This window comes from Neofelis nebulosa, chromosome 18 (assembly GCF_028018385.1).
Source record: "Neofelis nebulosa isolate mNeoNeb1 chromosome 18, mNeoNeb1.pri, whole genome shotgun sequence".
Lineage (NCBI taxonomy): Eukaryota > Metazoa > Chordata > Mammalia > Carnivora > Felidae > Neofelis > Neofelis nebulosa.
Window position 1 is genome coordinate 44,591,670 of NC_080799.1, and position 27,878 is coordinate 44,619,547.

The 27,878-nt window shown below is 65.3% G+C and overlaps 1 protein-coding gene across 1 annotated transcript; it reads left to right on the forward strand.

Moving 5' to 3' along the window:
• The first annotated feature begins 21,257 nt into the window (after positions 1–21,257).
• TEKT4 (tektin 4) lies at positions 21,258–27,742 on the forward strand. The gene is made up of 6 exons (XM_058711548.1): positions 21,258–21,889; positions 24,265–24,335; positions 24,743–24,886; positions 25,387–25,609; positions 26,493–26,647; positions 27,431–27,742. Exons 1-6 carry the CDS (start codon positions 21,356–21,358, stop codon positions 27,645–27,647), a joined length of 1,344 nt encoding a protein of 447 aa, XP_058567531.1. The 5' UTR covers positions 21,258–21,355; the 3' UTR covers positions 27,648–27,742.
• Positions 27,743–27,878: the final 136 nt, after the last annotated feature.

The window sequence follows — 27,878 nt, forward strand, 5'->3', positions numbered from 1 at the left end:
GCCGTGGGTGAAGGGTGTGGAGGCTCAGAGTCGGAAACGTGGCAAATCCCCAACACATTCAAGCGCACGCCGCCTAGGGACGCCACGCGAAGAGGGGTCATGGGGACAGGTAGAGAGAGTCCCCCGGTTTGAGGTCTGGCAGGAGAGAGATCGCAGAGCCGGCATCAGCTGGGAGAGGCCGCGACGGGCGCCCGGCAGACAGGAAGCTGCTCAGACGAGCCCAGGCCGGGAGGGGGCCCGCGTCAGAACAGGGCAAAACCCTTATTCAAAGAAGATACAAAAGAAGATCTAAGTAAACCAGGCGCTCTGATCCGTGTGGACGGGAAGCCTCCACGTGGCAGACGCGGAGATGCTGCCGAAACTGCTCTATAAATTCACGTCCGCCTCCATGGAGCCTAACGGATGTCCGGTGAGTCGGACCAGCTGAGCCCACAACGTCTGGGATGGATGAGGGCTGGGGGTGGCCAAGCCCGTTCCCGGAAAGGATACAGGGCGGTCCCCTCGCCCGGACGCCAGGATTTCCCGTCGCGCCGAAGTCGTCAGAGCACCTGCGCAGCCAAGCCCGAGAAGGAGGCTGGATGGGCCGCCAGCAGGAGGCCTCCAAGGGTGAGCGCTCGGGCCAGCAGGTGTCTGGCCGGAGCCGCCCGCGGCTGGCCCGCGTGGGCCGGGGTCACGTGTCCCAGAATTTGGTGAGCTGGTGGTGGAAGCGGCCGGCACAACGAGCGGAGCCGTGCACGGACCGAGCGCTCCACGCTCAGCCCAACGAGCATCACCCGTGCAGGGTGACAAACGGTTGGACGGAGGGCCGCGTGCCAGATTTAATGACCACACACCTGGGGGCGCGGGGCTGGGTCCGGGTGGGCTCTGGGCACGGGCACGGGACGAGTGCGGGGGCGGGGGGGCGTCCCGGGAACGGCTGGCCGCGGGGGACCACGAGGAAGACTGCCACGCGTTTTATTGCATTTGCAAACTGTGTGCTCCGCGTTGTCTCGGCAGCGTTGGGAAGCCGTCGCGGCGGGTCCCTAGACACAGACCTTTGTGAGTTGCCCGGTGACCCTCACACGTGGAGCGCAAAAGGCCGCTCGCGGAGCGTGCACGCAGTGCGCCCGTGTCCGTGCGCATGCGGCGTGCTGCGGGAGAGTTTCGTCTCCGAGGAAGGTCTGGGGCGAACTCGGATATTCTCCGCGTTGTTGGTCCCGTTTGAAATAGCTCATCATTTGAAACTGGCTTCAAACAGAGGTGTCCTCCCTCAGTGGGGCGCTCCCACCCCCCGCCTGGCGGGAATGCTTCCACCCACGCCTGGCCTTGGCAAGGTCGCGTGGGCTCACGTGATGCCACGTGCCGGAGTTCAGGATAGAAGCTTGCTCCAAGTAGAGAGAATCGTTCTCCGCGTGCCCAGCCGTCCAGCCTCCCTGGGAGCTCGGGGAGCCCCAGGGAGGGCACCGGCCCGGCTGCCTCCCACCCAGCCTCCAACAGGGGCTCTGAAGGCACCGTGGCCAGCTCAGCACCCCAGGGGTGAGGCCCTCCCCCGCCCCCAGGCTCCTCTGATGTTGGGGAGGCAGAGTGCCAGCCCAGATACAGCACAGAATCGATCCAGTTGTAATTGGGACTTGGAAGACGTTTAATATTTAACTGGATTAAATATTTAAACAGGACAAGATGACAGGGAGCACGGCAGCCCCGGGAGACGGCAGCAGACGGGGTCTGCAGATGGGGGGCAGGCCCCACCCTCCCGGGGAGGGAGGGCCTCAGACACCCAGGCCCCCCTTCCAGTTATGGCGGCTGACAGGGGGTTTCCTGCTCTCCGATGGATGTGCACCCAGGATGTCTCCAGCTGGCCCTTCTGAGCGCCAACTGTATGCCAAGCAGGGCTGGGGGATAGGACTGCCCTGCAGGCACCCTCAGGAGGTTATGAGTGGCTGCATCCTTCAGGAAGTCTTCCTGGACTGAGGCAGCTCTGCATCACACACACTGTGACCCTCCTACACCCTTGTCACTCGTCAGGATGTACGTGAGGCTGAGTTTGGCTCCAGTGCACCGGATGGTCTGGGGACCGATGCATGGCTGTCCTTATGGGGCCAGTGCCCCGCGTGCAGTCAGTGCTCAGCACCTGTCCCTGACCAAGGGGCTCCTTGCCTCAGCTGGGGCTCCCAGCAGACAGCACAGGTGACCTGGCTGGGGGACGAGAGGCTGCCGGGAAAGCCCTGTCCCCGACGCCTCCCTGCCCCCCGGCTGTCTTCGGGCAGGGACAGAGTTGGGGCGCTGGGCTTGAAGCCCGTGACCCACTCGTGTCCGAGACGCTGCACAGGTTGGAGGGACACGGTGGGGCCAGACTTGGCTCCGACCATGTTGTCCCTGCTGGGGAGGCTGGCTGGGGGCGGGTGCTCAAGGGACAGCCACAGGGAGCAGTGTGAGGACCCAGGTGTGGGCTTCCTGGGGGGGCCACCTTGAAGTCCGAAGGCCGGAGAGCTGTGGTGATGGCGTCCCAGGGCCGTGATCCCTCTGGAGGATCCAGGGCAGGATTCTTCCTGCCTCTCCAGCCTCCGGCATGGCCCTTCCGTGGCTTGTGGCCTCAGCACCCGACCTGTACCTCCACGGTCACGCGGCTGCCTCCCTGTGGGCGTGTGTCTAAGTCCCCTCTTCTTAGAAGGGCGCCAGCTGCTGGCTTAGAGCCCACCCAGATGACCTCATCTTAACTCAATCGTCTGCAAAGACCCTCGATCGTCTCCAGATAAGGTCCCATTTGCAGGCACTGGGGGTTAAGATGTGGACTTACGTTTTGGGGACACAATTTGCCCCATACCCTGGGGTCACCCCCACCAATGGCGGGCTAAGGGGTGGGCCCGGGGAGGTGGGGAGCAGGTGTCCCCAGCCCCTCCAGAGCCCGTGACAACCCCTCCATGCGGCTGGGCAGGTGGGGCTTGGCCTGTGGTCACCGGCTCTTGACCCCAAGTCCACGGAGTCGAGAGTGGGGAGCAGAGACCTCCTCGGGTGGTCAAAGACGTCGGCCTGGGGCCCCCCACCTGCCCCCCTCCCACCAGAAAGCACTAGCAAAGTGGGAGAGGCTGCTCTAGAATTCCCGGGTGGCACCAACCCTACCCCACCCCCAGCTCCCTGCAAGGGTGTCCTGAGTTGGGATCTGGGAGGGATAGGACAGCCAGGCTGGGGGGAGGGCATGTGTGTGTGTGTGGTCCCCTGACCGTTGTGGCTGGCAGGAGGTGGCTGTCCATTTGCAGGGCCCGGGGTCCCCCCCAGGACTCTCGGCAAAGTGTCTTGCCTCACCAGGACCGCATCAACTCCTCGGTTGGCAAGGCCCTGCAGCCCAGGACGCTGGGATCTTAGGGCCTCTTCTGTGGCTGGAGGACTCTGGGCAGCGGGACGGCCGCCCCCTGCCAGGCGGGGGAAGCTGGGGCCCCGCGTCCCTCTCCCCCGACTGCCTGCCGGGCGGCGGGGCCCCCGGGGCCGGCTGGCGGTTTCCTCCCACACGCGGCACCGCACGTGGACCGGCCGAGCCGGGTCTGCAGAATGTCAACTCGGTGCAGGAGAAAGCACGGGGCGGCCGGGCCCCGGTGATGACTTGCAGACCCCAGGGGCCCAGACAGACAGAGCCCACACCCCAGCCCGGGACCACGGCGGTATTCCAGGCCGACCCCGGCTTCCTGAGTCAGTCCAGGTCTGGGGCTGGACCTGAGGGCACGGCCAGGCTGTAGGAGAAACCAGACCGGGCAGGGAGGGGCCGACACAGAGCCTGAATCCTCATGGGGGGGGGGGGGGGGGGGGGTTGGATCCAGAGCAGGGACACCTCACCCATCTGAGCCTCGATCTCCTCCTCTGCAAGACCAGCCCAGTCGCTGTTCATGCTGCAGAGGTGGTCGTGGGCCCATAAAACAGGATCAAAGTTCTGGGGCCGGTGCTCCCGTCAGCTCTTCGGGCCTCCTGCTGGAGGGGTAGACAAACAGACGGAGAAGGGCAGGCCAGGGGCAGGAGGAGGGGAGCAGGGGGAGAGGAGGCCTGGCTGTTGGGGGTCTTCCACAGCCTCCCCCCACCCCCGCCTTGGATGTGGGGAGGCTGCAAAGCCCGGGAAAGCCGTGACCCAGATTCCTGGACGCTGCCGGCCTCCGCGCAGGAGACTGCTCACGGTCCCGCCGCCCTGGCTCCTCTGTGCCCTGAGGTCCGTGCATTTTACGGAGTGTCTGTCTTCTGCCCTGCAGGCCCCCAGCCCTGGTGTCTCGCCCGGGACTCCTCGGAGGCTTGGGGGGGATGTGCGGCAGGCAGGGGGAGGCCAGCGTCAGTTGGGTCACTCTGTCCCCCCAGGCTGGGCACTTGGGAGGAGGGAGGCCAGGACAAGCCTGCCCCACTGGTGGCCTGGCGGGCTGGGCCCCCTCCACTGCTGAGGCCTGCGCAGTGAGCACCATGGGCTGCAGGCTGGCCCAGCCTGGGGACAGGACTCCCAGCTGTCTCTCTCAGGGGGTTGACCCAGCGAGTCCCCCGTTCTGAGCACCCACACCGCACACCCCTTTCCCACCCGGCTTCAACCCCGGGAGGGACAGGGCACTTATGTCTTGGTGTTTTTCCCAAGCACGGGCTACAGTAGGGAGTGGGTCTCTGCACACAGCAGCCGTGCAGAGGCCCATGGAGCTGGGGAGGAGGAGCAGAGGGGGAAACCAAGGCACAGGGAGGTCGAGGTCGGTGTCAGGCTGGTTTTCGGAAGCAGATTCCGACAAGAGGGTTCTCGGGAAGGCTTCCCAGGGAAGTCGGCCGGGTGGATGTGCTGGGTGGGCGAGTGGGGGCGCAGCAGGAAGTGAGGGAGGCTGGGCCAGGCCAGGCACTAAGGCCACGGAAGGGAACCAGGACCACTGCAGTGCCCCATTCACGGACAGTCCTCCGGTTGCTGGTCAAAGGCGGCTCCCATCGTGTGCAGGGTGTGCATCCTCCTGCCCCGCCGTGGGGTCGGTGCTGGGAGGGGACGGGCCGGCTAGGTCCTCGCCCACCTCCTCCCCCAGGTGGGTTCTGGGTGTCGGCTTGTGGCGCACGTGGCCTGATCCCAAAATAAAATATTTGGCTTCCAGGGCTGAGAGCCTTGAAATGCAAATACTGCTTCCCTGTTTCCAAAAAGCAGTCACATCTGGGCCTCCCGGAGCCCCGTGTCCTGAGACAGCCGGCGTCTGCGGCCCTTGAGGGGAGCCAGGCAGGGGAGGCTCCTTCCGCCTCTGGGACAATCCGGGAAGCAGGTGCACGACCACCCCCAGCCCCGCCGTTGTACGGGTGGGTGGTATCCTGATGTCCATCCCAGGACCCCGGGATGCAGCCTGAACAGACCCTTGATCGCTGTGTGCAGGGCATCAGGAAAGGTCAGCCTCCTGCCCTGAAGTCTGAGGACACTCGGGGGCATGCGTCCCCGACACGGTGGGGTCAGGGGGTCTCAGGGCAGAGGAGCAGCCAGGCCCTCCTCCCCCGCCACCGTCCTACAGAAGGGCCAGTGAGGTCCCCGGAGGAGAGGGCGGCCAGGTGGGCCTTGCTCAGGGGACGCAGGCCTGCATCGGGCTGGGACGCTGGACCGCCCCCTCCACCCGCCTTGGGACAGAGGGGAAACGGACGTCTGTGGCCAGTCTGCTTCCAAACGGGACCTCAGGAAAGAGCCCCCAGCCCCCAGGCAGGAGGGGGGCCGCAGGGAAGGCAGGCCTAGGCCCCGGGGTGGAGGGCGCCGGAGGGGGCCGGGCCTGGGTTGGGGGGACAACAGCAGGGGTGAAACATGGCAAAGTCAGCGCCCCCCGTGGCCGGGGCGAGCTCCGTCCGGGTGGGGAGGGGGCTCTTCTGTGTCCCGGCTCAGCACCCGCGCTGGCCTCAGCGGCCTCCGTCTCCAGGTTCCACACTGGAGCGGCCCTGCCCCGGCTCTGACGAGACATCTAACTGGGAGCATCACACCCGCCCGGGTGAGCCTCAGATCACACGTCCCGCGTCGGGGGCACACTGCCCGCGGGCCTAAAATCACATTTCCGCTTCCCAAAAAAGCTGTCTCAGCCTCCGATCGGGAGCTCGTGACCTTGGCACGGCGCAGCCACCCCGCGCGGTGTCCTGGTCTGAGGATGGCCCAGAGGCTGGAGCGCCAGAGAGCACTTGAGGCTAAGGCGGGCCAGCGAGCCCCTGGCGGGGTGGGGCCCTGTTTCCCCTCCTCTTTCTGGGGTCTGGCATCGTCTGCCATCTGACGGCCCCCCCCCCCCAGCCCAGGAGACCTCCCCTCCAGAGCTCGCAGCCCCCGGCCCAGCCCAGGGGTGCTGGTGGGGCAGGGGAGAGGTGTCCTCTACTCCCTGTCTCTCCCACAGATGGACGGGCTGGAGGTGCTGAACGGAGGCAGGACCTGACTGCGTGGGCGCGGGGGCTCGGGCCCTGGCCGTGGGGTTGCCAGGCAACCACCAGTGCTCACGGCTGCATCTGGGCTCCTCCTCCTCTGCGAGGAGCCCCAGGTTCGAATATTCGCACTGTGCTGCTTGCTAAGGCGCTGTGGCTCTGGAAGGGAGCAGGAGACAGTGTCCTTGGGGCACGTCAGGAGCGCCCCGCCCGGGTGGCCCAGTCCCTGGAGGGAGAGAATGCTTGCTCAGTGTCCCCAGCACCTGGCCAGGTGAACCCAGTGGCCCAGCCTGGCTCACTCGGGACCCTGTGGGGGGGCCGGGTTTTCCAGCACCTTCTGTGGTTCTCTTTCCTCCCCGACCCCGGGCCTCCTGCCAATCCAGAGCGGTGGCAGCCGGGTAGTGACAGGGGTTCACTGGCTGTGACCTGATCCTTAAATGGGGACCACTGAGGGGCCAGCCCCCACCCCCACCACGCAGGCACTGTTGAGCCTCGGCCTCCCCAGGCTCTGGGGGGCCTGTGCCGGTTGCACACCTGGGCCCCCCCTCCACCTCCTCATGCAGACCCCCACTGGGGCCACCTCCGCTAAGGACCAAGTCAGGCGGATGGGGTCCTTGCATACAGCAAGGGGCAGGGCGACTGCACAAGCCCCAGCTCCCCTCCTTTCGAGAGCTTTGAGGAGAGGCACCCGGAGGGAAGCCCAGAGGCTGAAGACGTCTTCCTGGGACAAGCTTGTCTCAGGGGAGCAGGGACAGGATGACCCCCTAGGCCCGAGTCCTCTAGGTCAGGGCCCCGGGGGTCGGTCGGAGATCTCCACGCCCTCCATGCCAGGCAGGTCTGCAGGCTGTTGGGGGTGGGGGGGAGTTCTCCGCATCTTGGGTGGCCCCCCGGCAGGGGTCAGGGTGCCAGCTCCCGGAAGCACAGGGCCTCCCCCCCACTGGCTTAGGGCAGCTGGGAACCAGGGCGCACAGACACCCAGGCCTTGGTCCCCCCTCGGCTGAGGCCCCCTTGGCAGACCCCCCGCTGCCCGACACTGCGGAGCCAGTGAAGTCACAGCCCAAACAAGCAGATGGACGTGGCCTCGGTAGCAGTCAGGAGGTGGAACCATTGGCGTGTGCAGATTTCCACACGCGAGTTACATTCGGGAGTTTCCCTTTATTGAGCATAAAAGGCCTGCGTAAGTTTCCAAGTAGGACACGTTCGTTCTGTCTGGTCCCAGGTGCCGGCCACTAATGGATACCCTTCGGAACTGGGGGGTGTCCACGCAGAGAAGGTGCCAGCCAGCCCCCACCCCACCCGGGGCCCAGACACCCACCGTGCAGCCAGGACCCCCCACACGCACGGCACGCCGCCGCCCTCCAGACCCCCAGCCCCTGCAGGCCCGCGTCCAGGACGGGGTCGGCTCGGCTGCACGTGGACTGACGGGGAGCCCTCCCTCCTGCCTGAGACTGACGAGGCTCACGGCCCCCGGCCTCTGTGTAAACCTCAGGCTCAGTCACAGGACAGACATGTGGGGAGCACGTGCGGGGACTGTCTAGGGCCCCAGGGAATGTCCCGGGTGCCAGAGACTGTGCACTGTGGGGCCCAGGAAGAGCCGGTAAGGGGACCCAGGAGCTGAGGCCCAGAGAGCCCAGGCTCCTTGAGGGGCCTTCAGAGGGAGACAGGGCCACCCTGCCGTATCCCCGCCCCCGGCTAGTAGCATCCGGGTCTGTCTCCAAAGGGTGACCACAGGCCCTGCAAACCCTTGTCCCCGGCCTTGGGGCCTCTGCTCACATGGGCCTGTCTCAGAAGCTCCCGAAGGAACCCCTCCGACTGCACCCGAGAGCTGGGCCGGGGGCCTTTGCCACCGGGGGCAGAGGATCTAGGATTTTCCCTTTGGGCCGCTGACCGGCCCTGCCCGCCCTGGAGACTGTGGGCAGATGGCCGCCCCGGGGAGAAGCCTGACCTGGATGGGGAAGCGGAGGGACGTCTCACCCCTGCCCTTGGGATGAACCAGTCCCGGTGTTGGGGCCACTGCCGCTCACCGCCGCCCGGCAAAAGCCGCCCTGTGGGAGCCCAGGGGCCCCGTTAGAGACGTGGTGCTTGTACGTCACCCCCTGAAGCTGTTCTTTAACGTTTCGTAGACCCGGCAGTGAAGAATCTCGAACCGGGGGCCATGGGACCCCTCTTCTCCTCGGCTCCCACACAGGCTCCCCCCTGGCCACGGGCGCCTTGTGGGGAAGGCAGCCTTTCTGTGGGGGCTCTGAGGCCCTCGATGCCTCCAGGAGAATCCAAGCAGGCGTGGGGCCCATGGCATCCAGCTCCCCAGCCCTTTGGGACCCCGAGGTACACCCGAGCTCCCCCTGCTCCGACCCCCCACCTCTGTCCTTCCAGAAATGACTTCCTGGGTCACCGAGTCTCCAGAAACTTCCAGAGTGTTCAGGTTGAGCTGGGGGCACAGACGGCAGGGGCCGAGGTGGGGGCCGGCCTGGCGGTGGCCCCGCTAAACCCTGACTCTCCCTATTGATCTGGGGACAATTACCCGACGGCAAACCCCATTAGGTCTCTCGCGCACCATTACCATTACACCGTCCGGAAATCGCACTTTATCCCTGATGCCACCAGTGGGACAAAGTTCGGGGCAGGATGCAGGGTGCCCGGCTGTGTGGAGGCGCCTGCCACCTCCGATGTGGGGCAGGGGTGTTGTAAACCTGGCCCCTCCCAGAGCTGTGCCCTGGCCCATGTAACCCCGCTGCAGGGCCCCTGGTGTCCAGCACCCCCAGAATGCAGGGGCACCTCCAGGGGTGAGCCCCCGCCTGCTGCTCCGAGATGAGGGACCCTGTTGGCCTCCCCCCACCCAACCCCCAGACCCCAGGCCTGGTGAGCCAAGATCGGGAGGTCCGTCGTCATAGAAACAGACCACATTCCCAGAGTAAACCCTGGCCATCTGTGTCCCTCTGTGGCCGGGGCCGGGAGTGGGGAGGAGGGACAGGCGGCCTCTCCTCCCCGGATCTGCTCAGCGGAGAAATGGGGGCAGGTCCCCGCTCACACCCCTGCCTGTGCCAGCTTCCCATCAGGCAGGAATCCCATCCCACAGATCCCTGGTCCCCTCTAACACAGCACATGGGCCCCTAGACCCAGCTGGCCAGCGGACACACCCAGTCAGAGCCCATCCGGCTTAAGGAACAGTATTAGCCACTAGCCAAGGGACACTGGGAGCCACCAGAAGCTGAAAGAGGCAGGAAGGATCCTCCCCTCGAGGCTCCAGAGGGACCACGGCCCCGTGACATCTTGATTTAGAGCTTGTGGCCTCCAGACTGGGAAGAAATAAATTTCTGTGTGAAGCCACGCTGTTTGTGGTCCTCTGTTGGGACAGCCCTCACCAGCCGACACATTTCCTTAAACAGCGGTTATCGTGGTAATCCCGAGCACGGACAGTTAATACCTTAGGTACAATGTGAATAAAGGCATCTTTCAGTCTTTTGCTGCTTTTATTAATTTGTAAAATACAAAGGGAACACACACACTGAGGACGGCCCCTCCGTCTGCACCTTTTCCAACTGGTCAGGCTCCCCTCGCTGTCCCCCAAGCGACCCCGGACCACAGCGCCAGCCCTCGGGGCAGTGGGAGGTGCTCAAGTGCCTGTGGCCTCACTGTGACCTTGACCCGGGTAGTCAGCCGGCCAGGGGCTGGCCGGGGCTCGGCCAGCCCTGAAGGGCCAGATGCCCGCTAGACTCCCCTGGCTGCTCTCTGTCGGCCGGTGGCCGCCCCTCGGGGGCTCTGGCAACGGTCACGGTGTGGAAGGGGCATGCTGTCTCAGCACGGTGGGGACTCGTATGTGTCTCTGTCCGACCAGGCCCTCGTACTCATGGGGCCACTGGCAGTGGGAGGCAGAGCCGTGAGGCCCTGCTGGAGGGCCCGGGAGGAGCTGAGGATGGCCCAGAGAGCTTTCTGGAGGAGGGGGTCCAAGGCCCGAGTCCTGCAGACAGAAATAGGAGGAGGGGGCGGCCCCGGGGGGAGAGCCTGGGTGGAGGGCTGCAGGTGGTGCCCCGGGCCCTTCGGCCCCACGAGGTCAGCCTGAGAGGAGCAACCTGGGGCTGGGGCAGGTAGGAGCAGGTACCGGGCACGGGGGGGAGGGGGGGGGGGGAGGGGGGGTGAACGCTGGCGGAGCCCACAGGGAAGGAGCTTCTGTTACACACAGAGCAAACGGCGTCAGGACGAGGCGCCTGCTCCTTTCCAGGGGCGGGAGCCCCAGAGCGCCTCTCTGTCTCCTCCAGGAAAGTAGGGCGCGAAGTAATGCAGAGCGCATTAGCTGGGCTGCAGGGCTGAGCCCACCCCACGGCCAGCCGGGCTCGCTGATGGCCCTGAGAGCCACCGCGGGCATTGAGGGAGGCTGGGAGGGGTGGAGCTGCCCCCTCCCCTGCAGCCCAGCGCCCCAGGCCCTGCCTGGACGGTGGCGAGACCCTTCCTCCCTGGCGAGACCACACCTGCGTGTCGCCCCTACCCACAAAGACCCCAACTCCTGGGAACCTGCCCTTCAGGGGTCCCGGAGGGTGGACCTCAGTTGGGTCCGCCTGTGGGGTTGGGGCTGGTCCGCATGCCACCACCGTTAACTCTTGGGCCCTGCAGGAGACGCCCACCTTCTGTCCTCACTCCCGCCAAGGTGCCTGCGGACTGGGTGGAGGACGGACCCTCCCCACTGCCCAGCGATGTCCACCCTCCCTGCCCCTCCTTCCAGCGACCCTCAGCTCCCAGGCCTCCGATGGGCTCAGGGCCTGGCACCCTCAGGACCCCTGTCCCATGGCCCTCGGGGATGGCCTTGCAGAGCTTCTGGAGTTCAGAGGACAGCGACTGAGCCCGGCCTCTTGGTCCCTCTAGGGACCACGCTTGTGGCTGCACTGACTTCTGGACCTCCACCCGCCCCCCACCTGTCCGGGCCAGGCAGAGGCGGGGCGCGTCCACAGACTCTGAGACCCAGCGACCCAGGGGTCCCAGCCGTGCCTTGGCCTGCCTGCTTGCGGGGGCATCAATCCCCAGGAGCCAAGCTCACATCTGAGGACACTTCAAACATCAACTTGCAATCAGAGGATTTGAGAAACTTGAATGGGGTGATGCACATGACCCGGGGCTCCTGGGTCACCTCTGACCTCTGTGCTCAGAATACCCCGCAGGGGTGCGGCAGGCCGCGCACGATGCACCTGGACCAGGCCTGGCTTTGCAGGAAGGCCCGGGGCAGGGTGCCCCTCACGGTGGCCCCGCCCTTGTCCTAGCACTTGGCCGGCTGCTGCTTCTCCTGGTGGAGACGCGGCGGCTGCGAGCAGCCTGGGTTCCATCTGCCAAGTGGCTCCATGCCGCGTCCACCGCTCCCACGAGGACTGTCTGGGCTCAGTGCTCCTGTCCAGCCGACGTCGTCTGCATCTATTTTCAGGGCCTCTTTGGGCTAAGTGCTGGGCAGAGCCCGGCCCTCCTGCCAGGGCCCCGAGAGGGTCTTGAGCTCGGGTCAGTTTTCGTCCTCTCTGGGGCCACGGGCACGAGGCCTGGGCTTCTGGTGCCGCCACAGCCCGGCCACCCCTTCGGATGCACTGGGGATGCCCTTGGGCTGGCGATTCTAGGGAACACGGTCTCCTCTTTCCTGCTCGCAAAGTGTTATCGTGGAGAGAACGTCTGTCAACAGAACACCTTTCTCTCAGGACCTCCAGCAGGAAAGAACCGGCTTGTCCTTTCCAGGGCAGGGTCTCCCCCCACAACACTGCTAACACTGGCCAGACAATCCCTAGTTGTGGGCCTGCCCTGGGCGCCCTGCAGCTCTGGGCCGTCCTCCGTTTCCTCTGCTGTGACAACCAAAATGCTTCCAGATGTTGCTAAACATCCCTTGGCGGCAAAGTCACCTCCAGCGGCAAGAGAATGTCAGGCTCCCGACCCCACCTCTGCCGGGAAGAGGCCCCACCCCTGGGGTCCCCACAGGCCCCGACCCTCGCAGGTTATGGGAGGAACGTGGGACTTCTCTACGGGCCTCCCGGATGGGCCCCTGGAACTGAGGGGGGAGTGGAGGGAGGACAGGAGCCGTCAGGCTGACCACAGCCCCGCGGCCTACCAGGCTGAGGGCCAGACACCCATCGCGGACACCCCAGCCAGGGAAGGGGCCGCGGCTCCCGGTTTGCAGATAAGGCACAGAGAGGCTGAGCTGGAGGGAAGTCACACAGCTCACAGCCAGGATGTGGGGCCCGCCGGGTGGCCTGACCCCAGGGCAGCTCCATGCCCTTGACCAGCGCTCCACGGGGGCTCAGGACGAGAGGGAGGGGCAGACGGGAGGCAGGGAGTGGGTGGAGAGAACACATTCTCCGCTGTCCTCCGTATCTGCCCTCCAAATGACCCTCCGGGCTCTGATCTGGTGCCCACACACCCCTAATCGGCTCGCTTACCCACAGAAGCGTTTGCAGATGATGTTTCTGGAGGCTCTTAGTGTCCGAAGCAGCTCAGAGCAGCGCTATTCCCTCCTGACAGCTCCGTGGGACAGCCCAAGGTCGCTGAGGGCACAGCTCACCTGGGGGTGTTGGAGAGCTGGGGGTGGGGTGCAGGGCGCCCCACAGGGATGCCTGAGGGCACGCGGTCAACGCCAGCTGATGGAGGCCCCGGGGACGCCCCGAAGCCCCGGGGGTCCAGGGTTTCCACCAGGGCCACTGTGAATTGCACTCACTTTGGGGACCTCCCCGGCCGCCCTGTCTTGTCCCTAGGGCTGGGTCCCTCGGGTCAGGGCCGCGTTTGAGGCCACGCCCCAGTCCCCATTGCCTGCCTGGGGTCTGAGGGCCAGGAAATGCCGGCCTCGCCGGGCCTCGGTTTCCTCATCTGGGAAGCGGTCGGCTGCTTGGGTGTGGGCGGGTGAAATCCTGCCCTGCCCGTGACAGGGTCACTTGTGTGCCCACCCCAGCCAGGGCACGGGGACCCAGGTGACGGGGATGGGGCCCGTACGGGGTGGGGGACAAGGGGAACACGGGCACGTGGCTCTGTCCACCGGTCATCCTTGCTCAGGCTGAGGAACTGCCGGGCCAGAGACGGTGTAGCCGGGCCAGGTGGGGGCTGGACGGCCCCTCCCCACTGCCCACCCGCCCCCCCGGCATCATCAGCCTCGCCACGTCAGCCTGTTCCTGGCCCTGCTCGGGCAGACGCGAAATCTCTCCTAAATCCCGTATTTAATTTTGTTCTCTGGGAAATCGTAGGAGGTTTTGGAGATAAAGCTGAGCTGATAAATTGGGGATTTGGCGGTTCCTGCAGAAACTCCTGAACCAGAGGTGGGAGGCAGGCCCAGGATGCCCGGGTCAGCTGGACCCCGCTTAGGGGGGCCCCCAACAGCATGCTGGGTCAGCGGGCTCCCCAGGGTGACCGGTGTGAGGGACACCAGGGTGATCATGACACGCACGGGGGCCAGACCGCAAGGGACACCCCTTAGGTGCTGTTAAAGGTGAGTCCACGCATCACAAGAGCTGGGGGGCCGAATCACGTGGCCGATGTCAGCCACCCCTGGATGCTCTTCTCAAAGTCGCGCCTCTGCAGACCCTTCCCCAAGGGTGTGCTGTCAGTCCCTGCCCTTGCTGGCCGTTCTGCCTTGGGCATGCCCCACTTAGCCAACACCCACCTTCTGGAACATTCTCCTCCAATCTCCTAAGCACGTTCTGGCCACGTGGAGGGGAATAGGGTTATCGCGTCCCTCATCTGGGACGCTGTAACTCCTCTAATGTGACCCAGATGGCATTTGGTTTGTTAGCCTTGAAACCCATTGGCTGATGTCCCCCCCCCCCCCCCCCGGGGGCGTCTCAGAAACCTCCGTGGGTAGGGAAGTTTTTGTCTGGTTTCCTCACCACCGTTGAGTTTGTCTTTTCACACCGAGGCGGCGTTTGGTCAGACGTCCCCGCCTGGAACACAGGCAAGTGATGCCTGGGGCCTCAGAGCACACCCCGTCTAGGGCACCTGACCTGCGCGGGCTTCCAGGGTCCCTGGCCCTTCCGCATTGCCTTCACGCTCCTCAAGCTCGTTTCTTTCATTTCCTCAGCTGGGCTGCGTACCTTTTACTCACAGCAAAGGCCTATCAATGCCAGGACGTGCCTGTGCGCCTGGGCCACCGAAGGCAGACAGAGGAGGAGCCAGTTCAGATACTATGAGAGGCAATCAGGGCAGCCTTCCTGGAGGAGAGGTGAACTCACAGGAGGTGGGGCCGATGGCACTCCAGGACTGTGGGAGGTGGGTGTGGCGACGCCTGGATGGCCTGGGGCCCGGCTGGGCCTGAGTCAGTCAGGATGGGCCAGGTTTCCTTGCGGTAGCAGAGGTCGGGTCACCTCGATGGCTTCCCACAGCAAAGGTTTATTTCTTGTCTTGCCCCAGGTCCCTCGTAGATTGTCCTGGGCCCTGCCCCATGACATCCGCACTCAGGGACAGGGAGTGTCACCGGTCACCTGGCAGGGGCAGGGCAGATGGAGAGGCAGCACTGGCTCTTGAACGCTCTGCCCGTGAGTGAGTTGGGTCACTTCCCTGTTTCATCAACCAGAGCGGGGGCACGGCCTCACCTCTCTTTAGAGGGCCATTGGGGGCCTCCCCTGTGCCTGCTGAGGGCACAGGGCCAGTGGGCCGTTTGTCCAGCTCCCCAAGTGCCAGGCTGGCTCCTTGGCCCAAGGGGAAAGGGCAGGGGGCCCCCATCAAGTGCATGGAGCCTTGGGTCCCCCTGGGACCTCAGGACCTGGAGGTTCCCCTACTGGGAGGTGGGGTGTGCTCGAGGGGGACAGAGATCTGGATTGAGCTCTGGCCTCGGGCCCCTGGGGTCAATGGGTATAAAAAGCCTCACGGCCGCATGAGGCTCACTTTCTAGAAAGAAACATCATTTACAAACCTGCCTTGAAATTCCGGATGTGAAAACTGCCTTTGGGGACAGAAGTGAAATGCCATGCTGTAGCCGAAGTGGACAGCCCACGGCCGGCCCACTGCTCCTGGGGAGGGTCCGGCCCAAGCCTCTCCCCTCAGCTCCTGCGCACCCCTGAACCCCCAGAAGGCCGGGGAGTTTAAAGCAGGGCAGGCACTGCCCCTACAGCCGTGCCCAGAGCGGCCCCGGCCTCAACCCTGGGAGAAGGTTCTGGAGTCTTCTGGTCCCTGCCGTGTGACCTTGGGGTGACCTCACAGCTCTGTGTGTTTCTTCATCATAGTTGGGGACCCACAGCACCCCCAGGGTGAGCGTCCAGCAGGTGCTGATGGGGGCCAACGGAGGCTTGGAGTGGGGCTCTTTGGGTGTGGGCATGCACACGGGCTCCTTGAGGGGTTCTGCCAGACACCTGCTGGGGGTCGTTCGCTGGAGCCCCAGGACGGGAGCCCTGGCTCTCAGGCTCCACGTGCCCAGAGGGGGACCAGGCCAGGAGGGACCAGGGCGTGGGCAGGCTGCAGGGCATGGGTGCCCAGCCTCACAGAGCCAAGCGGGCCCAGAGCAGCCCCTTTCTGGAGCGTCCGCACCAAGGTCTCTTTAAGCAGAGCGAGGTGGGCCTGCTGCACCTGAGGCGCCTTCTCCTAGCAGCTGCTTGGACCCCTGCAGAAGCCGGCGGGGACGTGCTCCACGGGAGCAAGGAACACGTGTGCACAGGACCGGCTGCCAGGGCCCCAAGCCCCGCGGTCGGCGGCCAGGAGACATCTGGCAGGGACGACGGCCACTCTGTGACTGACCCACCCTCCCTGATCCCTCTGCCATTCCCCGGGGTGGGCAGACGGGGTCCAGCTCTCAGGGACTCATCTCTGATGGGGACTGGAGGCGGCCCTCCCTCCCCGAGGTATCCTTGGGTGTGGGGCTCAAGTTCGCTCAGGCATCACGGACAGCCCGTCCGGTTCCAGCACTCTCCACTACATCCTGACGCATGGCTGCTTGAACTCCTCCGAGGACGAGGAGCTCACTCCCTGAGGACAGCAGAGCCTTGTACTCACCACGCGGTAATCAGAGCACCAGGCAGGCGGCTCTGTGCTGCGTGTCTTAGCGAGCTGTTTCGTGGACACGTCTCAGCGCCGTCCCAGACCCCAGATGCCCTGAGTCCACGGAGCTGAACCTTCCCAGGGGTTCATCCTGCTCACTGTTGGTCGTCTGGCCCCTTTCCTCCTTGTTCTGATTACAAATCTCACTGCTGAGTTGCTTGGTATGGTGACATTTTCCTCTCCTTTGAAAAATGCCCCCTATTTGCCACTGCATTCTAGGGCTGGATTTAAAGCACCAGAATTGCGGGCTGGACGCAGGAACAGCTTATGTCCTTCAGTGCCACCCAACAAACTGCTTCTAGAAAGCTCCCCCGATGGGCCAGGGCACACAGCCCGCCCACGCCGGGCGCCCAACTTCCGTGCCTTGGTCGATGGGGGCGTGGTGGTGGCGGGCCGTCGTTAAGAGCCCCTCACTAAAGTCGTGGGCTCTCGGGGTTCTCCGTGGTGTCCAGGAGATGAAAATGTTAACTCACCCAAAGAATGGAAGATAAGCGTTCAAACAAAAAATTGTATGCCCACGTTCACCACAGACACAAGGCTGTCCTTCGGCGGGCACACGGATACGCAGAACGCGGTCTACCCCGGCCGTGGGGTGCTGCTCAGCCACGAAAAGGAAGGGAGCCCCTGCTGCCACACGGATGGGCCCCGGAGACAGCAGAGGTGACGGGGGCTGATGTCGCGGGACCGCGTTTCTATGGAATGGGCAGAACAGGCAAACCCAGACATTTGCAGAGTGGAGGTGGCCGGGGGCTGGGGCTGGGAGGGGCGGGCGGGGGAGGGGTGACCGGTGATGGGGACGGGATTCCGTTGCCGGATGAGAAAGTTCTGGAACCAGATAGAGGCGGCGGTCGTGCAAACTTGTGAATGTACTGAGCGTTGCCAGACCGAACGCTACCCGGGCAGGTTTTCTGCTGCGTGTGCTGGGCTGGGATAAAAAAGCAGCAATGACGGTGACAGTCCTCACGGCCTGCGGCTGCCAACTTCCAGACGCGGATGGCAGGAGGGGCAGGCGGCTCTCCCGGTCACTCCCCTGCTGGCGGCGGGCTGGCGCCCGTCTGGGCCTCCCTCCCTGTCTGTCGTTGTGTGGCCGTGCCCACGGCCGTGTCCTGGCCGAGGTGTCCTGTGGCTGGGGCTCTCCTGGACAGTCCTCTGGCCATGCAGACGGGGTCCACGAGCTCACTTCACCCTGCAGTGTCACAGCTTCTTCTAAAACGCCTTCAATGCGGATGTATCCGGAGACACTTCTGGAGGATGCAGGTTCCCAGGGGTGACGAAGGTCAAGGGCACGTTGTCCGGCTCGCAGCCCCCCCGAGGCGCTTTTCTGGGTGGGCTGGGGGCCCTCCCAGCCTTCTCTCCCCGCAGACAGACCACAGACTGTGCCCGGGAAGGACCTCTTGGGAAGTGATGCAGACAGAGAGCCTCCTGGGGGGAATGAGGTCGGGGTCAGGGCGCCCAGGCACGGGGCCGGCCACACCGGGAGCTGCCCACACACCATGTCACTTCATTCTCAAATACCCATGAGGGCGGGGTTGCCCTTATCCCCAGCTCACAGGTGGGGAAACTGAGGCACAGTCCCTGCAGCCTCCAGTGCCGTGGCCTAGATCTGCCGCCCACCCCTATGACCTCCAAAGCCTCAAATGGCAAAGTGGGGCCGTGCTGGTGGGACGCCTGGGTGAGTGGGCCATAAGGCTGCCAGGGGTTGGGTGAGCCCTGGAAGGGGACACAGCTGCTCAGAGTGGGCGCAGGGCGCACAGGGAAGCTTCCACGATCTTGAGTCCCCACCTTCTGCTCAGGGCCCAGGAGCCGAGGGAGGGTGAGCCCCCAGCCTGCCGGCCGCCCTCCCACCAAGTGCAGGGAGGTGGCCCGGACCCGTTGGACGGGCAGCCGGGCCTCTGGCACGCCCGTCCACACTCACATCGTCCTCCTCCTCCTGCTCGTCCCCTCCTGCTGCAGCACAGGCCTGACACCTCCCCAGGAAGGGCACTTCCACAGCTGCCCAAGGCCCCCTCTCATGGCCTGGGAGGTGCCCCAGCCTGGTCTGGACTCTGCCCTTCAAGCCCCGGCCAAGGGGACTCTCCCTCCCTTTCTGAGCCTCCCTCCTCTGGTCCACCTCTTGGGCCCCGTCCAGACTCTGTGCTGCTGGCCCAGGAGGGGGCAGAGTGCCCTTCCGCTCCTGCCTGTGGGGTGCCCCCCCACGCCCACCGGCCCGGCAGCATCTGCTGCGACTGTGACCAGCTAGGCTCGGGGCTGTCTGAGACGCTCCAAATCCTCCCGTTAATAAAAGTCCCGCCCGCCCCAGGAGACGGGCAGGGGAGCTCGGGAAGAAAAGTTCCTTGAGTTGTCACTGCGAGTGGGAGGGTGGAGGGCGTGGCTGGGCTGGACCCTGCCGGGGGAGGGGGTGGGGGGCCCTTCTCGCCAGGCTCACCCTTGGTGGTGCCCGTGGCGGGCCCTGGGAGTCAGGGGCACAGATCACTTGTGCCAGAGCGACTCCGCTGTGCGCAAGCCCTGTATGGGGACCGGACCCCAGGCCCCAGACCTACGGGCCAGGCTGGGGTCACAGGCCCCGCCCCCGCGAAGGCAGATGGACAACTTGGTGCACCTCACCTGGGCCGCCCGCACGCTGGGCACCCTTCTGCGTAGCTGGGGTCAGGAGCTCTACACCCGAGACCTGGCGGGGAGGGGTCAGGGCTGCCTCCCCCTCCCTCTGGGTCCCACCCAGGCCCCTCACCTGCGAGGGGCTTCATCCTTTCTGCTGGGGTCTCGGTGCTGAGGCTCCCGCCACGCTGCCTGTGACTCAGTGTCCCTCCGCGGAAAGGGAGACTAGCTGCCTGGGGTCACGTGAGAGCCAGATCCAAGCCCCGGGTGAGCTCTGGGAAGGGCATCGTTACTCAGCCATCCCCACCCCCTCTTCTCCATTCACTCTAGGGATCAGGGCCAAGGGCTGGAGGCCCAGGCCAGGCCCCCCACAGGCCTGGTAAGGGTTTGCAACGGGACCAACGCCAGAGGCAGGGGCGCGTGAGGGGGGTGTTCTCCAGCGCTGCCTGGGAGGAAGGGAGCACCCCGTCCCTGGGGGCGTGCAAGCAGAGTCTGGAGCGGGGCGCTGGGGGCCCCAGGGTCTCCCTGACCCTATCGCAGATTCCCAGCCGCTGTCTGAACACTGCCAAGGAGGGGGCACCCGGCACGTACTTGCCCTGGGAACCTCAGTGTGTCCCAAGACTCAATTTTCTCGTCCCAAATGCAATTTAGACACAAATCCAATAAGCCTGCACATCACTCAGCCGCTGCTTCGAGCCCCCACGCTGGTGATCGTCCTGACTGAGGATTCAAGCCCAGAGACCCTGCAAGGCTGGGAGGCTGTGTAGGGCGGGAAGGGGTGGGGAGCTGCGGCCACTCCCAGCACTGGGCACCGGGCCAGCCATTTCCTGGCCTCCGCTCAGGCGGTGCCCACGGCAGCCCCGTGCGGTGGACGGCGTAACCCCACTCTGCGGAGGGAGAAGCAGGCACGGGGCCACCTGCTTGGCCACAGAGGGGTCAGGGGCAGAGCCGGACTCCAAGCCAGCAGGCTTCCTGGGGCATGTTCCCCTCTGCCTCTGGCCTGGGGATCTCTGAACCGGTTGCTCCCTCCCCGGCAATATACTGTCTGGGGTAGGGGGCCCGGCCCCACTGAGGGCCACTCAATCGAGTCCTGCTGGACCAGCCTTGCTGCAGGGTCAGGTCACCCCAGAGCACCTGCATTGGGGAACACACCCCATCAGGATGGCCCTGCACCCCAGGGTCACCTGAGCTTGGCTCTGGCCGTGTTCAGTGAGATCCCTGGGTCGGTAGGTTCTTAGGGGACGCACCCCAGACACCTGTGCCATACTCTGACTCAGGAGAAAGCTATGGTGTGTGAAAGGCAGGATCTAAACGAAAGGCAGAGACAAAGCCCACCCATCCTGGGTGCCCTCTGGGGAAACGGCACCGAGAGGCCCTCCTCACCTCCTGCCCTCAAGGACAGGCTCAGGTTCGGTCTCTGTTGGGGGAGGTCTGGGGCAGCTGTCCCCAAGGTCCACATTTATGAGGCACCTACTGTGTGCCAGGTGGTGTAGATGCTGAACCCCGTGGCCCCTGCCATCAGGGCACAAAGGGAGGCCGGTGCCCCAGGTCAGGGTCGCTGGAGAAGTACACAGCTGAACCAAGGCTGGTGTATCTGAGGAGGTCCGGGGCTGGTGTGGCCCAAGTTAGGACGGGACAGTGGTGTAAGCGGAGAGACAAGGGCCATGGGGTGTGCTGGGGGGCGGTGTTCACGTCCCGCTAGGTGGGCTGTTGGAGACGACCCGCGGGACTGGCAGGGACGAGGAGAGGGCTATCTGGGCCAGGGCGTCAGACCTCCAAGGGCCGAGACCCTCTCCCTACCCACCCGAGCCCCAGCCCCAGCCGCTGCCCGCCCCCTCTCCGACTCCCGGAAACATTTAGCGGCCAACGGCGCCCTCTGCTGGCCACGTTGGACATCGCCCCGGCGCATGATGGGCGGGGGGGGGGGGGGGGGGGCGGAGGGATTGATGTGCTCTGAGGACCAGGTGTACCTCCTGCTCCCGCGACCTCAGTCATGAGCTTGGCCCTGGGTGGCCTTGGGGACACTGTCGGGATTCACTTCCACCCGTGTGGAAATTTGGGCTCCAAGATATCCACTGGAGACTGAAATCAACTCCTCATCAAAGACAAGTCCACCCTCTGCGGATCCAGGGGAGAGCCCCACTGGGACAAGTAAGACAAGGAGGGCACGATGGGGGTCTGGCCTCGGGCCACAGTCCCAGGTGCAAGTCTGGGCAGATGCCAGACATGGACCAGACTGAGTAGGATTGGGGCCTGCCTGGCCCTTTAAGAGGGGCTCCAGGAGAGGGGGCCTGTTGCCCAGCAACAGGAGGGCGAGTGTGTACTCGTCGCTGGGAGACCAGAAGCGTCCTGCTGCTGGGACAGAGCGGCCTCAAGCGGCCCTGCTGACCGTGCCAGCGGCCCTCTTCCCTCCCTGGCACAGGGGCTGGCTGGCACCATGGCGCAGACGGACGTGCTCCTGACCAAGCAGCCCACCCCACAGACGGTGCCGGCGTGCGAGCCGCCCCGAAAGCTGTACGACGTGGCCCGGAACACGGGCGCCTACACGTCCTCGGGCCTCGCCACCGCCGGCTTCCGCTCGGCCAAGTACCTGGTGGACGAGTGGTTCCAGAACTGCTATGCCCGCTACCACCAAGCCTTCGCCGACCGCGACCAGTCGGAGCGGCAGCGCCACGAGAGCCAGCAGCTGGCCGCCGAGACCGAGGCGCTGGCACGGCGCACGCAGGAGGACGCCACCAGGAAGGTGGGCGCGCGCCTGCAGGACATGCACTGCTGGAAGTCCGAGCTGCAGCACGAGGTGGGCGAGCTGGACGCCGAGACCGACCTGCTGCTGGCCCAGAAGCAGCGGCTGGAGCGCGCTCTGGACGCCACCGCCGTGCCCTTCTCCATCGCCACCGACAACCTGCAGTGCCGCGAGCGCCGCCAGCACCCGGACCTCGTCCGCGACCACGTGGAGATCGAGCTGCTGAAGGTGCGCTGCCTCTTCCACCCCCGCCCCCGACACAACCCCTGGCCCCGCCCCTTCCGCTCCGGCAGATTTCCCCCCGCCCTGAACTGCAGGCCCCGCCCCTCCCACCCAGCCACCCACCCCCTCCCAACTCAGGCCACGCCCCGGAACCGCAGAGCCCGCCCCTTCCAGGCCCGGCAACAGCAGAATCTGCCGCTTCCACCGCCCGGAGCAGCAGACCCCGCCCCGGAACTTCCCCCTCAACCCCGAACCCCAGACCCTGCCCCTTCCACCGTCCCGGAACCGCAGGCCACGCCTCAGAACCGTAGACCCCGCCCCTTCCACCACCACCCCGGAACCACAGGCCCTGCCGCCGTCACCCTTCTCCTGAGAGCGTGACCCACACAAGGCAGAGGGTGGGGGGGGGGGGGGTTCACACGTATGCCCGCGACGCGGGCTGACAGAGGCCTTGGCGCCTGTGTACCAGGTGGGCATGCACAAGCTCAGGGCACACATGTCCCTCTGCGCACACAGGAAAACCTAGGGCACCTAACGCTTTGCACGCGCAGACACGTGTGGAGCACACGCTCAGGTCCACCCCCCAGAACCAACAAGGGCTAGGTCAGGGCTCCAGCCTTCTAGGACAGAGGTACCATCCCTGACCCCAGGAGGGTGCCCGGTCTGACTTTCCCACAGCCTGGTCCTCACAGTGGACACTGAGTGAGGCTGGGCTCCTTGCAAGGTGAGCCCCAGCTTGGACATGCTGCCTGGGGGCAGGTCCCAGCGTAGGGGTTTGAGCATGTATGGGGGCTGGAGCTGGACCTCAGTGCTCATCTGCTCACCACAACCCACGTCCGGGGCCCCTGCACTGCCCCCCCCCCAACCTATTACAGCTCATCCTGGGGTGAGGTGGGGCCCAGGCTGTGACAGAATTCACATCTGGACGTCTGTTGGGGCATTTGCCTGAGGATGGGACACTCAGAGGCCACTGAGGCAGGAGAGGGTCTGGCCAGGTCCATGCACAAGCCCTGATGACCCCCCACACACCGAAAGATGGGGAGGTGCCTGAGATGAACCCCGTGGGCAGCAGCCTGAGGTCTGGGATGCATGCAGGGCCAGGAAGTCAGGTCCTGATGATGCCTGCACCCGCTGGGCGGCCCCTTGGTCACCCTTGGGTCCTGGCACCCGCCGGGTGGCTTCTCGGCCACCCTAGATCATGCAAATTAAGCTTGATCCTGAACGCCTAAAGACCCAGCCCACCGCATCTCCCCCTACCCTGGTGCCCGTGGTGGACATCCAGGCACAGCCCAGGATGCAGGGTAGATGGGTGAAGGATGGAGCCACCTTCATCCCACAAGGAGCCTTTCCTGCTCCAAACTGAGCAGGATCTGTCCTTGGGGCAGCCCCATGGCAGCAGGGAATCACCCAGGCCAGTCCCGTGATCCAGGCAGGGCAGAGCTTATGCACCTCTCAGAGCCTGGGGGCCTGGCTTGTGAATAGGCTGTAGGCTGTGGGCAGGCAAACAGCCAGTCCAAGGGCTCAGGGCTTCCCTCTGCTCTCCCAGCTCAGGCCAGAACCTTGGGTCCCTCCCCTCCCCCCACGGCCCTCTCCCAGGCCCCAAGCCCTCTTGGTCCCCCACCACCTCAGCCCCACACTCAGCTGCTCAACAACCCCCCTGCCCCGAGCCAAGAAACATCCCCCCTCCCGCCCCCCCACCCCCATGTCCCAGGCCTTGCCCCCCCCCACCCCCCAATGTGAAGAACCAACAATGATCCAGAGACAGGGAGACAGAACCAGGGACAGACCCTGACATATGTGGGTTTAGTGCCAGAGGGAGGCAAAAATCCAAATTGGTGGGGAGGGGGGGGGGTGCTGTTTGTGCACTGAAAAGAAAGCCATTGCAGTAGCAGAAAGAAACACAGGGCTTCCCCCTGTATTCTCAGTGGAAGAGAGGGCATCTCTGAGCCCAAGGCCCTGATGGGCAGCCAGGGAAGGGACCTGCTTCCCAGGGGCCGGGGTCCCAGGAGGGCTGCTGGCCACCAGTGCCCTGGGAAGGCTGCAGGGATGGCCCCTAGAGCCCAGAGGGTGCTGGTGCCAGGCAGGTGGGAGCTGCCCCTAGGTGACAGTTCCACCAGCCCATAGAAGCACTCACCACCCCCCCCCCCCAAGAAAAAAACACCACTGTGCTACACCAAATAGAATTTTCAAAAGCCCAGAATAAACCCAATGAGAAAGGGCTGGGCTCAGCCTTCATTTTCCAGGAAAGAGACTGGGGTCTGGCCCAAAGTTACCCAAGCAAGGATCAGGTGTTGATCTGGGCATTTAAGGGGCTCACTGTGGGCCCATACCAGCCTGGCCATCCTCAGATCCTCACCAGGGGTGGGGGTTTTCTCCCCCAGGAGGCCGAGCTTATCCGGAACATTCAGGAGCTCCTAAAAAGGACCATAATGCAGGCCGTGAACCAGATCCGGTGGGTCTTGGTGGTCTCCAGGTCTGCCCTCGGGATGACCCCTGTCTCCTCACCCCTTGGGATGTCTCTGGGAAGAAAGGGGGGGTGACTAGGCCCTGAGTCTCAGACAGGTGGGGGCCTGTCCCAGGTCAAAGCCAGGAGTACAGGGCCAGGAAGGGGCAACGAGTGTGTGTGGGGGAGGGGGCAGATTCCTGCCTGCCCTGGGGGCTGGGCATCCAGAGTCCAGGCCAGCTTTCCAGGGCCCGGACACTGTTGGTCAGGTAAGAGCCTGGGTAGCCTGAGGACCCCCATCCTGGGCAGATGAGGTGTCCTGGTTCTCAGCTGAGAACTGGAGGTGTGCTTGCCCCTCGGGGTGGCACCCAGCGCCCCACCCCCACCCCAACAAACGCAGACCTTGCCCACCCCAGGCTGAACCGGGAGCACAAGGAGACGTGTGAGATGGACTGGTCTGACAAGGTGGAGGCCTACAACATCGACCAGACCTGCGCCCACTACCACAACCAGAGCACCGAGGTGCAGTTCTACCCACACTCGGCCAAGTTCGAGGAGAGGTGGGCCGCCTCAGCCCCAGCGCCTCCCCGGGGCCCTCGTCATAAACCCCTTCTCCACGCACCCGCAACTGCTAAGATGGGGCTCCAGCTCCTGGTCCCTCTGCTGGGGATCCTTCAGAGACCCACCGGCCCCTGAGGCCCTCACACGGAGGATCTGCTCCCAGGACGGGCAGGTGTGCAGGGTCCCTGCCCGAGGGCGCAGCACCACACAGTTCACCAGAGGGCTGCGGACACCGAGGGAGGCAGGAGCTGGGCTGGACGGCGGCTGGCAGGGGGGCGCGCGCCGCGGGCCACGTCCGGAGGAGTGCAGGGCGTAAGGCAGCGGGAGGCCGGGGGACGCAGATTGCGAGGACGCAGGGTCCAAAGTATGCGGGGGCCACGGGGCGGCGAGGGGGCTAGGGGTGGTGATTTGTGCTGGGGCGCAGGAGACGCGGGAGGGCTGGGTGGGCCGGGGCCGTTGGCAGGTGCCCCACTGACCATGGACCGCTCCCCTCCCGCAGTGCCTCCACGCCGGAGACGTGGGCCCGGTTCACCCAAGAAAACCTATACCGCGCAGAGCGCGAGCGCCTGGCTTCCGTCAACCTGCGGGTGCTCATCGATAGCATCCTGCGGGACACGGCCGAGGACCTGCGGCTGCAGTGCGACGCTGTGAACCTGGCCTTCGAGCGCCGCTGTGAGGAGGTGGAGGACGCGCGCCACAAGCTGACGGACCACCTGCACAAGGTGAAGCCTCGCCAGCCGCGCCTAGGCCACGCCCGCCCACGTACAAGCCGCGCCCCAGAGCAGGCCACGCCCACACCACCGGGCCACGCCCCAGAACAGACCACGCCTGCACCACCAGGTCACGCCCACCCATGCACAAGCCACGCCCCAGGACGGGTCACGCCCACCCGCGTACAAGCCTGGCCCCAGAACAGGCCTATACTTTCAGACCACGCCCACACAGGCCATCCGCCCCAGCTCAGGCCACGCCCCAGAACCGACCACGCCCACACTCAAGGCCACGCCCACCCACACCAGGCCACGCCCCGACCACGCCCTGAGAGCTGGGAATCTGTAACTGAGGGAGGAAGCTCCTTCTGGCCCAGCCCCGCTCCTGGCTACTAAGCCCTGGTCACAACCTGGCCTGGTCCCTGCCCCTCCTCCGTTCCATCCATCCTGAGGGACCCCAGAGGCAAGGCACCCACTCCTCCCTGGGCACCCTCTAAGCCAGTGAGAAACCAGGTGACATTGGGGGTGGCTGCCAGGCAGGAACAGGAGGGAAGGTACCTTGGCAGGAGGTGGCCAGGCCTGGTAGGGCTCTGACCCCAGGCTCTCAGGATGGCCTTTGCTGCTGTCAGGTCTTTCCGATTCTTGACCAGGGTTGGGGGCCTAGTGACCCGCAGGACTGGGGGTGCTCAGGCCACAGCTGTTGGGCAACCTCTGGGTACCCTTGGTGGGGGCCGAGGTGGCCACACGCATCTTCCGACCTCCGTTTCCGCCCCCCCCCCCCCCCGCTGCCGAGTCAGTGGACAAGGCTGCCCAGTGGCCCCAGCCCCAGGGCTGGGAAGGAGGCCGGGCGGGGCGGGGGTTCCGCTGGCCCTCCCAGGGACCTTCCTTTGTGCAGACGCTGCGGGAGATCACAGACCAGGAGCACAACGTCGCAGCGCTGAAGCAGGCCATCAAGGACAAGGAGGCGCCTCTGAAGGTGGCTCAGACCCGCTTATACCAGCGCTCACACCGGCCCAACGTGGAGCTGTGCCGAGACACCGCCCAGTTCAGGTGCCTGCCGTGGGACAGGTCACCACCCACCATCCACGCCCGTCCCCCGCAGCCTGCAGGCTTGCAGTGGAAACACAGCGGGGCTCAACACGCGGGCGTCCCCACGTCCTACCCCCACCCAGCACGACTAGACACGACGTGCCTTGCGGGGCTCTGTCAGGGCTGCGAGTCCCAGGGACAGCGTGGCACTTCCTTCACTCTGTGCCGCACAATCTCCCTGGCCAGGAATCGCGAGGCCACAGGCTCCTCCCGGGCCCACCCTGCCTCGGGGCGCCGTCCATACCTCCGGGAACGCGTGGCCCCTGGCCGGAAGTCTCGCGGGGATCGTGTCTCTGGTGTTTCAAACTTATCGAGTACCAGTCGCCCTCTCGAGCACTAGCACGGCCGTCCTCCCTGGCGTTCCTCCTCCCCAGGCCTCAGCACGTCCCGCGAACTGGGGCCTCGTGCAGCTCCAGGACCCCGGGCGGGCGCCAGGATTAAAGGGAACCGCGAGCCTCCGCGCACCCCTGCCATTGCTTGTAACCGCCGCACGGTGTCGCTCAACACAGCCGCGCACGGTCCTGCCCACGCAGCCTTTCCCCTCCGGTCAGGGGGGGTGGGGGCTGGGGCAGCCGATGGACCGCCGGCCCAGCCCACTGCCACGCTGCCGGCAGGTGTCCCTTTCGGACTTTTGGGTCCTTTTATGGCCCAGCATCTTGGCCTGGACCCCTCACCAGGGCTCCTGGGTCTTGACGGTCCCGGCCCACAGGCCCCAGCTCACGCCTCCGTCCCCCAATCCCACAGGCTGGCGAGCGAGGTGGAGGAGCTGAACACGTCCCTTGCGGCACTGAAGGAGAAGCTTCTAGAAGCGGAGCAGTCCCTGAGAAATCTGGAGGACACGCGCATGAGCCTGGAGAAGGACATCGCGGTCAAAACCAACAGCCTCTTCATCGACCGTCACAAGTGCATGGCCCACCGTGCCCACTACCCCACCACCCTCCAGCTGGCCGGCTACCAGTGAGCAGGGCACCACAGCACGTGCCTCTGTGGCCTGGCTGGACTTGGGGAAGGGGCCGTCCCCCCCGCCCCTCAAATAAAGAGCACGTTAGCTTTTTACTTGTCATGTGTGGCTCGCGGTGGAGTCGGGATACTGCTACCTGGCAGGTGCGCCCTACCTGTGGACCCCACGTCTGAGCCCCCTGAGGCTCAGATGGGGGCCCTCTGCCCACCCGAGATGCCACCACGGATGCCA